Source organism: Hylobates moloch, unplaced genomic scaffold (genome assembly GCF_009828535.3).
Source record: "Hylobates moloch isolate HMO894 unplaced genomic scaffold, HMol_V3 SCAFFOLD_5, whole genome shotgun sequence".
Taxonomy (NCBI): domain Eukaryota; kingdom Metazoa; phylum Chordata; class Mammalia; order Primates; family Hylobatidae; genus Hylobates; species Hylobates moloch.
The window spans coordinates 85,589,021-85,600,531 of NW_026652280.1; the positions used below are offsets into that span (position 1 = coordinate 85,589,021).

Genomic DNA, 11,511 nt, shown 5'->3' on the forward strand with positions numbered 1-11,511 from the left:
ACAGTTTTGCCATGTTGCCCAGGGTGGTCTCAAGCTCCTGGGCTCAAGTGATCCTCCTGCCTCAGCCTCCCAAAATACTGGGATTACAGGCATGAGCCACCACACCCGGCCAGTGTCTTTCTTTCTTTCTTTCTCTTTCTTGCTTTCTTTCTTTTCTTTCTTCTTTCTTTCTTTCTCTTTCTTTCTTTCTCTTTCTTGCTTTCTTTCTTTTCTTTCTTCTTTCTTTCTTTCTTTCTCTTTCTTGCTTTCTTTCCTTTCTTTCTCTTTCTTTCTTGCTTTCTTTCTTTCTTTCTTTCTTTCTTGCTTGCTTGCTTGCTTTTTTTCTTTCTTTCTTCTTCTTATTTTTTAAGACGGAGTCTTTCTCTGTTGCCAGGCTGGAGTGCAGTGGCGTGGTCTCGGGTCACTGCAACCTCCGCCTCCTGGGTTCAAGTGATTCTCCTGCCTTAGCCTCCCGAGTACATGCGCACGCCACCACGCCCAGCTAATTTTTGTATTTTTAGTAGAGATGGGGTTTCACCATGATGGTCTTGATCTCTTGACCTTGTGATCTGCCCGCCTTGGCCTCCCAAAGTGTTGGGATTACAGGCATGAGCCACCACGCCTGGCCTATTTATTTATTTAATTTCTTTTTTTTTTTGAAATGGAGTCTCATTCTGTCACCCAGGCTGGAGTGCAGTGGTGTGATCTCAGCTCACTGCAACCTCTGCCTCCCAGGTTCAAGCAATTCTCCTGCCTCAGCCTCCCGAGTAGCTGGGATTACAGGTGCCCACCACCACGCCAAGATAATTTTTTGTATTTTTAGTAGAGATGGGGTTTCACCATATTGGCCAGGCTGGTCTCAAACTCCTGATCTCGTGATCCACCTGCCTCAGCCTCCCAAAGTGCTGGGATTACAGGCGTGAGCCACCACGCCCGGCCTATCTTTATTTTTATTTCATAGTTGAGAAAACCAAGGCTCAGAGAGGTGAAGAGACTTGCCCAAGATCACAACTAGGGAGAGTTGTCTGTCTGTGTGTCAGGAGAGGCAGAACCTAGCTCTCAGCTCTGCCTCTCTGGACAGTTGCAGAGGGGATCGCAAGGTTGATGGGAGCTGTGGGGACATAGTAGGCAGGACTTTGTGACAGGTTGAATGTGGGCAATGGCAGGGGTGGGGTATGAACTACTTGCAGGCAGTTCTGGGTCCCTAACTCTCCATGTCGCCAATCCAAGGTCAAAGGCAGCCCAGCCTGGGTGTGGGGCAGAAGCAGAGATGTTGGCAGTGTGAAGCTCAGGAGTATACATCAGAGAAAGCCAAAAGCCAGCTGATATAGTTCCTGAATACAGTTTTAATCTTGTTTGCAATTATTTCTAAGGGGAGAAATAATCTGGATCAGAATTAAGATACTCTGGTTTCAAGGAAATAGCATGCAACTTGACAGATCCTCCCTTGGACTCTTCTTGATAAACAGCTCCGCCTCTAAGACAACTCTTCCTGTGCTGACTTTATTCACAAAGGACCCATGCCCCCTTTGTGGTGAAGTCAAGGAAGTATTCAAGCCTTATAAAAACAGGTTTAATTTACAGGAAGTGAAGGTCACACTTCCAGAAAATTCTGCCTGGTATGAAAGGTATAAATTTGACATTCCTGTCTTTCACTTGTATGGCCAGTTTCTGATGATGCATTAAGAAAACACCTCAAAACTTGAAAAACAGCTCCTGAAACTTGAGCAGCAAAGTCCCAGAGGCTGACTAATGCCCTCATGATTTTCCACCCTCTCTTCCTATACGGCATCTTCCTAAGGAAATTACCATGGCCTGATACTCCTTTTGTCACCTATACAGAGCCCTAAGGATATTCTGAACTCAGTGGTGCCAAATAAATGTTGACATTCCTCTTTTGGTTGATGGGGGAAAAAAAAGGGAGCCCAGACTCCTCGCTGTCCTCTGCCTTCCCCCTTCTCTGTCTGCTCTTCCCTGCTCCTCCTGGGGGCTCCCCAGGTACCAAACAAGAGGCTGATGTTGCTTGTGTATGATAGCTACAAATCTCCGGCTCGTTATCCTTACTTGTTCGTTTGGTTACTGGAGGGATTATTTCAGTGAAGTCTATCTCCTCCTTCTTGCTGCCAGAGTGTGAAGCCTCAGATGTCACTCCTCAGGGGGTACAGCCTTGGGTACCCACAGTCACCATGGGTTAACAAAGGTTTTGGCAGGACTCTCTGACTGACTCATTCCCTGACACACCCAGCTGTTAGGCTCCAGTAATTGCCAGCTGAGTTGTCTATTACTGTATTTTCAACAAAGCTCTGGGGTATAAACTCCTCCACAAATGGATCCAATCAAACCTGGTGACGCCTTTGAAGAAACAGTCCTGGAGGTCAGTGTCTGAGATTTGTTCTGACTCCAGCAGGATTCTCCAGTTTCCCTTTCCCCAGTTTCTCTCCAGCAAACTAGCCAGCCTGCAATTTAACCTATGTCTCCAAAGTCCATCAATCTCCCCTCTATTGCTTTTCCCCATAACCTCCAGTATTTTGAGAGTGCTCTTGGGCTTGAACTTAAACTTCTCTACAACCTGTTACAAATGTTCCTTTAGGGAAAGATCTGGAGCTCTCTCTCTTACAACCTACTTTTTTTTTTTTTTTTTTTTTTTTTTTTTTTTTTTTTTTTTTTTTTTTTTGAGATGGAGTCTCGCTCCGTCACCCAGGCTGGAGTGCAGTGGCGTGATCTCAGCTCACTGCAAGCTCCGCCTCCCGGGTTCACGCCATTCTCCTGCCTCAGCCTCTCCGAGTAGCTGGGACTACAGGCGCCCGCCACCACGCCCGGCTAATTTTTTTGTATTTTTAGTAGAGACGGGGTTTCACCGTGGTCTCGATCTCCTGACCTCGTGATCCGCTTTTTTTTTTTTTTCAATACATGATCTTGTTCTGTCACCCAGGAGGCTGGAGTGCAGTGGCACAATCTTGGTAACTACAACCTCCGCTTCCTGGGTTCAAGTGATTCTCCTGCCTCAGTAGCTTGTGTTACAGGCATGCACTACCACACCTTGCTAATTTTTGTACTTTTAGTAGAGACGGGGTTTCACCATGTTGGCCAGGCCGGTCTCGAACTCCTGACCTCAAGTGATCCAACCACCTCAGCCTCCCAAAGTGCTGGGATTACAGGCGTGAGCCACCATGCCCCAGCCTTACTACCCACTTCTGTTCCCAAGAGAAATCTCTGAGCCAGGGCTCTGGTGCTGGCAGAAACAATAGCGTGCCACTCTCTGAGTGACACCCCCACTTTAGGAGCTGAGTGCTTGGAGGAGGGCAAGTGCAGCAGCCCCAGGTCTCCTCAGCTCCCCTCCTCCACCCTCTGAATGGAACCCCCATTCCACAAGTGGGGTAAGAGTGAATTGTGCCCCAGTGTTCTCAGCAGTGCCATGCCCAATGTTGGGTATTCATCTTACCAGTGGGGGCTGGGTGGAAGAAAGGCACCTCCACATCTCAGATACACTCACCCAGAACTCAGCCTCAATAACAGGTAGCTGGGGCAGGATGAAAAATGCTGATGTCCAGTCCCTCCTGAAAAGATAGCCCCCTGACCTGGAGCAGGGGAGGGAGGGAGGCTTGTATTTTCGGTTTTTTGTTTTTGTGAGACAGGCTCTCACTTTGTTGCTCAGGCTTAAGTGGAGTGGTGCAATCATGGCTCACTGCAGCCTCGACCTCCCTGGCTCAAGTGATCCTCCTGCCTCAGCTTTCCAAGTAACTGGGACTATAGGCACGCACCACCATGCCCAACTATTTGTATTTTTTGTAGACACAGGGTTTCGCCATGTTGCCCTGGCTGGAATTCTTTCCCATTCTGAGGTAGATTAGACAGGGTGGTAATAGCCTCCCTTAAAGGACAATAAAACTTGCTAAATAGATGGAGAAAACAAACCACCCAACAATGCACAAACTGCATCCTGGGCTCATGGTTAGAACATCCTGCATCAATGAGGTAGAAAAGCAGAAGTGAGGCCGGGCACGATGGCTCATGTCTGTAATCCCAGCACTTTGGGAGGCTGAGGCGGGCAGATCACGAGGTCAGGAGATCAAGACCATCCTGGCTAACACGGTGAAATCCCATCTCTACTAAAAAAAAAAAAAATCAGCCAGGCGTGGTGGAGGGCGCCTGTAGTCCCAGCTACTTGGGAGGCTGAGGCAGGAGAATGGCATGAACCTGGGAGGCTGAGCGTGCCGTGAGCAGAGATCACGCCACTGCACTCCAGCCTGGGCGACAGAGCGAGACTCTGTCTCAAAAAAAAAAAAAAAAAAGAAAGTAAAGAAAAGCAGAAGGGGGCCAGGCATGGTGTCTCACGCCTGTAATCCCAGCACTTTGGAAGGCCGAGGCAGGTGGATCACCTGAGGTCAGGAGTTCGAGACCAGCCTGACCAATATGGTGAAACCTCGTCTCTACTAAAAATACAAAAATTAGCTGGGTGTGGAACCCGGGAGACGGAGGTTGCAGTGAGCCAAGATCACACCACTGCACTCCAGCCTGGGTGACAGAGTGAGACTCCATCGCAAAAAAAAAAAAAAAACTCCAGCCTGGGTGACAGAGTGAGACTCCATCGAAAAAAAAAAAAAAAAAAAAATAGAAGGGAAAATCCTGAAATTCATGTAAGGGCAGAAACCCTTGTTTAGTGTCCTTGGGCTGACCTATGCTCATTATAATAGTAAAAAACACACTCCTGGGTGGAGATTTAAGATGCTAATGAGATATGCCATGTATGTACTAGCATGCACAATAATAGCACATGTGCATGCAGGGGACCACATAGAACATGAATAATCATGAATAATGATTCCTCCCTTTATGAATAATCATGTAAGACTCTCATAAAGAAAGTCTCCCCAGTGTCAGTCGGTGCTGTCTCACCTTTGAGCAGCCAGTTCTGATCAGCTGTCAGAGTGTTCTTTCTCTTTATTATTTATTTATTTATTTTGAGATGAACTCTCACTCTGTCACTTAGGCTGGAGTGCACTGGCGCAATCTCGGCTCACTGCAACCTCCACCTCCTGGGTTCAAGCAATTATCCTGCCTCAGCCTCCTGAGTAGCTGGGATTACAGGTGCGCCCCACCGCATCCGGCTAATTTTTGTATTTTTAGTAGAGACGGGGTTTCACCATGTTGGTCAGGCTGGTCTCGAATTCCTGACCTCGTGATCCACCCGCCTTGGCCTCCCAAAGTGCTGGGATTACAGGCGTGAGCCGCTGTGCCCGACCCAGAGTGTACTTTTGCTTTGCAATAAACTCTCTTGCTTACTCCTACTTTGGACTCGCTCTCAAATTCTTTTGTATCGTGAAGTCAAAAACCTGAACCGGTCCACAGGCAACAACTCCTCTCATCAAGGTTGGGGTCTAAGTTCCTCCCCTTGAATCTGGTGGGCATGTTATTGTTCTGATTGATAGAATAAAGCAGAAGTGACACTGTGTGACATTGTAGCTTTTTTTTTTTGAGACAGGGTCTCACTCTTCCATCTAGGCTGATGTGATCATAGCTCACTGTACCCTCTACCTTCCAGGCTCAAGCAGTCCTCTTGCCTCAGCCTCCAGTGTGGCTGGGATTACAGGTATGCGCAACCACATCTGGCTAATATTTTAATTTTTCATAGAGATAAGGCACGTTAGGCCAATCTCAGATTGCTATAAAGAAATACCTGATGGCCGGGCGTGGTGGCTCATGTCTATAATCCCAGCACTTTGGGAGGCCAAGATGGGCAGATCACATGAGGTCAGGAGTTCAAGACTGGCTTGGCCAACATGGTGAAATCCCATCTCTACTAAAAATACAAAAATTAGCTGGGCGTGGTGGCAGACACCTGTAAATTCCAGCTACTTGGGAGGCTGAGGCAGGAGAATGGCTTGAACTGGGAGGTGGAGGCTGCAGTGAGCCGAGATCACACCACTGCACTCCAGCCTGAGCAACAGCGACAGAAAGAGACTCTGTCTCAAAAAAAAAGAAAGAAAGAAATACCTGAGCCTAGGTAATTTATAAAGGAAAGAGGTTTAATTGGCTCACAGTTCTGCCAACTATACCAGAAGCATGATGCCGGTATCTGCTCAGCTTCTGGGCAGACCTCAGGAAATTTACAATCATGGTGGAAGGTGAAGGGGGAGCAGACATGTCACATGGCCAGCGGGAGCAAGAGAGAGTGAAGTGCCACACACTTAACCCCAGATCTCATGAGAATTCATTCACTATCACAAGCACAGCACCAAAGGAATGGTGCTAAACCATTCATGAGGAACTGCCCCACCAATCACCTCGCACCAGGCCCCATCTCCAACATTGGGGATTACATTTCAACATGAAATTTGAACAGGGACATATATCCAAACTATATCATGAGGTCTCACTATTGTTGCTCAAGCTGGTCTTAAACTCCTGGACTCAAGCAATCCTCCCACCTCGACCTCCCAAAGTTGCTGGGATTACAAGCATGAGCCATTGCTCAGCCTCATTGTGGCTTTTGTCTTAGACTCTTGGGTCACTTGTTTGGGAGAATCCAGCTGCCGTGTTGTAAGAACATTCAAGCTGTCCTCCAGAGAGATCCACATGGAGAAGAACCCAGGCTTCCTGCCAACATCCAGCACTCACTTTCCAGGCATATGAGTGAGCCTCTGGGAAGTAGCTCACCCTGCCCTCAAGCTTTCTTAAGACTAAAGTCCCAACTGACTTCTTAACTGCAACCCCATGAGAGACTTGAGCCAGAACCCAGGTCCCAGCATAGGAAAACAGTGGATTTCATGGGAAATATGACACCATCTGGAAGTGAAACTCTTGTGGTGACTGATGTTTGACCCCCACATACCAAGGTGCTCTGCAGTAAGCTCTTTAAACAACACCTTGTAGCATAGAAAGCCCCTCATAAAGATGCTTATCTAAACCCCCCCAGAGGTCATGGATCTTGGCAAAAAGAAATCTGAAGATGTGACCAGCTGCACATGTTTTACCCTAAAAGAGAAAGGATATCTTCTGGAGTGTGGGTGCAGGGATCCATTATCTTGCAGCCGCCTAAGACATCACTTCTGTGTCTAAGTCATTAAATGTTTCTTTCTGAGAAACTGGATTTGTCAGTCTCTTTCTTCAGCCTCTCAGCGTTCTTGGACTTTGGGGGTAGGTTTGCGTGGAACTGCTCATAACACTCAACTAAACTGCTTTCAAGTTCCTGATTCTTAGAAACTGTGTGAGATTAAACACTTATTCTTTTAAGCTGCTTAGATTGGGATAATTTGCTACTCAGCAATAACTAAGACAGATTTGGTGCCAGCTGGGCACAGTGGCTCACACCTGTAATCCTAGCCCTTTGGAAGGCTGAGCAGGAGAATTACTTGAGCCCAGGAGTTCAAGACCAGCCTGAGCAACATAGTGAAACTCTGCCTCTACAAAAAATTAAAATAAAAATTAGCCAGGCACAGTGGCATGCACCTGTGGTCCCAGCTAATCAGGAGGCTGAGGTAGGATGATTGCTTGAGCCCAAGAGTTTGAGGCTGCAGCGAACCATGACCATGCAAGGAGAACCTCCAGGTTCTGCCTGTCCCATGGCTGGACACTCGGCTCACTGCAACTCACCTCCAGGTTCACACCATTCTCTGCCTCAAGGCACCCGCCACCACACCCAGCTAATTTTTTTTTGTATTTGTAGTAGAGACGGGGTTTCACTGTGTTACCCAGGATGGTCTCAATCTCCTGACCTCATGATCTGCCCACCTCGGCCTCCCAAAGTGCTGGGATTACAGGCGTCAGCCACCGTGCCCAGCCAAAAACAAAAAAAAAATTTAATGCCAGGAATGAGGACAATAAAAAAATACCTAAAAATGTGGGAGTAGTGAGCAGAGGCTAGAAAGACTTTAAGTATAGTGTTAGCAAAAGTCTGAAAGCCTTTGTATTAGTCATCCACTGCTGTATACCAATATACCACAAACATAGCAGCTTAAAACAACACACATTTATTACTTCAGTTTCTGTGGGATCAGGAGTCCAGGCATGGCTAAGCAGAGTCCTCAGCATAGGGTGTCACATGACTTCGATCAAGGAGTCTGCTAGGGCTGTGGTCTCATCTGAGACTCAACTGGGGAAGAATCCTCTTTTTTTTTTTTTTTTTTTTGAGACAAAGTCTCACTCTGTTGCCCAGGCTGGAGGGCAGTGGTGTGATCTCAGCTCACTGCAACCTCCACCTCCTGGGTTCACGCAATTCGCCTGCCTCAGCCTCCCTGGTGGCTGGGATTACAGGAGTGCACCACTATACCCGGCTAATTTTTGTATTTTTAGTAGAGATGGGGTTTCACCATTTTGGCCAGGTTGGTCTTGAACTCCTGACCTCAGGTGATCCACACACCTCGGCCTCCCAAAGTGTTGGGATTACAGGTGTGAGCCACCACGCCCACCCAGAATCCACTGTTGTTGGCAGATTCAATTGCAGCTCCAGGACTGAGGTTTTTTTTTTTTTTTTTTTTTTTTTTATCCTTCTGCTGGCTGCTGGCTGCAAACCATCCTCAGCTCTTAGAGATCACTCTTGGTCCCTGATACATGGGCCTCCCAATATGGGAAGTGCACAAAATGGCAGCTTGCTTTTTTAAAGCCAGCAAGGAGTGAGAGAGACCCCAGCAAGACAGATGCTACAAACTTATATAACATAATAACATCATTATGTGCATGTAATCAGGCACAACCCATCACCTTTGCCAAATACTATTGGTTAGAAGAAAGTCATAGGTCCTGCCCACCCACATTCAAGGGAAGGGGATGACATAAAGGTGTGAATACCAGGAGTCAGGGATCATGGGACTACTTTAAGAAGACTGATGCCCTTAGAGAAGGCTGACAGTGAAAGCTGAAAGGAAAGTGGGAAAATATTATTGGATCTCAAGGGAAGGAGATCCTTGTTATGTAGCGGCAGGTAATTTAGCAACATTGTCATCTGTCATAATGTGTAGATTGGTATGGTAGCTCCTACCTGCATCCTCAACAACTCAGGAGGCTGAGGCTGGAGGACCACCAGGAGTTTCAGAATGGCCTGGGTAACACAGCCAGACTCCATCTCTAAAAAAATGTTTTTAAATAGAAATAAACTAAGCTGGGCATGGTAGCATGTGCCTGTAGTCCCAGATACTGCAGAGGCTGAAGTGGGAGGATTGCTTGAGCTCAGGAGCTCAAGGCTCCAAGTAATGCACCACTGCACTTCAGCCTGGGCAACAGAACAAGACCCTGACAAAAAGTAAGGAAAGAAAAGGAAGGAGGGGGAAGGGAAGGTGGGGGAAGGGGAGGGGGAGGGGAAGAAGAAGGGGGAGGGGGAGGGGGAGGGAAGGGAAGAGGAGGGGAAAGGAAGGGGGAGGGGAAGGGAAGGGAAGAGGGAGGGGGAGGAGGAGTGGGAGGGGAAGGGGAAAGGGGAGGGGGAGGAGGAGTGGGAGGGGAAGGGGAAGGGGAAGGGAAAGGGAAAGGGGAAGGGGGAGGGGAAGGGAAGGGAAGGTAAGAAAGAAGAAAAAGGTAGAAGATGTGCCTAATGAAATATGTGATCTAGCTAAGGAGATTTCCAGGCAAAATGTTACAGGTAGTACCTTATTTCTTCTTCCTGCTTAGAGTAAAACATGAGAGGTGAGAGGCAAGACATAAACTGACAGGAGCTCTGTTAAACCAAAAAGAGTTAGAATTTGATGATTTTGAAAATTCCCAGCCTCAGCCAGGTGCAATGGCTCATGCCTGTAATCCCAGCACTTTGGGAGGCTGTGCAGGTGGATCACCTGAGGTCAAGGCTTCAAGACCAGCCTGACCAACAAGGTGAAACCCCATCTCTACTAAAAATAGAAAATTAGCCAGGAGTGGTGATGCATGCCTATAATCTCAGCTATTTGGGAGGCTGAGGCAGGAGAATCACTTGAACCCAGGAGGTGGAGGTTGCAGTGAGCTGACATCACACCATTATACTCCAGCCTGGGCAACAAGAGTGAAACTTCATCTCAAAACAAACAAACAACAACAACAAAAAAAAAACAAGAAGAAGAAAATTCCCAACCTCTCCAGCCAAAAACAATGCTAAAATTAAGAAATGGCTTCTGGAAAAAGATCACATCAGAAAAACATGGTATAAAGTTGAAGCCAAGAGGCCAAGAGTATGCCTGTAAATTCCCTAAGACTTCAGGTCTAAGGCAATAGAACCATTCAAACAATAAGGGCTTCTAGAAACATTAAAGGATTTGTCTATCAGCATGAGCCCAAGGTAGGGGGGCTTATCTCAAAGAGATTTGTGGGCATAGTCTAATGAAGTGAATAAGGTCCATAGAAATCTACAAAGTTTTTAAGAGAATTGTATTGGCAGAAGCACTGCCAACTTGGACTGTAAAGGACAGAGACAACAGAAATGGAAAAGAGGCATTTGAACCCCTAAACTTCTATAGACAGGATGCAGGCCAAGAAAATTACTCAGCTGCAAACACAGGCTACCTTTTACAGAAAATGAAAGATGACTCAGGAAGTAGAATTAAGAGCCCAAGAGCCATGGATTATTATTCTCCGGCCTTGCTTCAAGGGCTTTCCTCTAAAGCTAGAGACTGAGAACTGAAGCCCAGGTCGCCTCTGCTCTGGATCCCCAAACCCATGTGAGGGATCTGTCTTTTCCCAAACCTACCCTCCCAGTCTGGCATGGCCTCAAGGGCAGAACCTAGAATCTTAGCTCTTCCTTCTCCTCTCCAAATCTCACAGCCCAGAATTTGCCACTGTTTTTTTTTTTTTCTTTTCTTCTTAATTTTTTTTTTAGAGACAGGATTTTACTCTGTTGCCCAGGCTGGAGTGTAGTGATGTGATCATAGCTCACTGCAGTCTCGATCTCCTGGGCTCAAATGATTCTCCTGACTCAACCTCTTGCATAGCTGGGACTACAGGCAGGCACCACCATGCCCGGATAATTTTTTTAATTTTGTAGAGACAGGGTCTCACTATGTTGCCCAGCTGGTCTCAAACTCCTAGCCACAAGCGATTCTCCTGCCTTGGCCTCCCAAAGCATTGGGGTGAGCCACTGCGCCCAGCCCTGTTTTGTTTTTTCCACGTTTTCTCAACTAGATATACAACTACTTTTCCAAACTATTCCAAGCCTCTCACCTTCAGGCATTTGAACCCAAGAATTAAAGAAATAAAGTTTTGGCCGGGCACGGTGGCTCACGCCTGTAATCTCAGCACTTTGGGAGGCAGAGGAGGGCGGATCACAAGATCAGGAGATAGAGACCATCCTGGCTAACACAGTGAAACCCTGTCTCTACTAAAAATACAAAAAATTAGCTGGGTGTGGTGGCGGGTGCCTGTAGTCCCAGCTACTCGGGAGGCTGAGGCAGAAGAATGGCGTGAACCTGGGAGGCAGAGCTTGCAGTGAGCCGAGACTGCGCCACTGCACTCCAGCCTGGGCGACAGAGCGAGACTCCGTCTCAAAAAAAAAAAAAAGGGATCTAGAACTAGAAATACCATTTGACCCAGCCACCCCTTTACTGGGTATATACCCAAAGGATTATAAATCATGCTGCT

At 47.2% G+C, this 11,511-nt stretch overlaps 1 protein-coding gene across 1 annotated transcript; it reads left to right on the forward strand.

The window, feature by feature from the left end:
- The first annotated feature begins 1,215 nt into the window (after positions 1 to 1,215).
- LOC116469048 (glutaredoxin-like protein C5orf63 homolog) lies at positions 1,216 to 2,582 on the forward strand. The gene has a single exon (XM_032755454.2). It carries the CDS (start codon positions 1,405 to 1,407, stop codon positions 1,663 to 1,665), a length of 261 nt encoding a protein of 86 aa, XP_032611345.1. The 5' UTR covers positions 1,216 to 1,404; the 3' UTR covers positions 1,666 to 2,582.
- Positions 2,583 to 11,511: the final 8,929 nt, after the last annotated feature.

Excerpts from the sequence above, each read along its gene's own strand:
- LOC116469048 (XM_032755454.2), top strand. The coding sequence starts at position 1,405 with ATGCAACTTGACAGATCCTCCCTTGGACTCTTCTTGATAAACAGCTCC.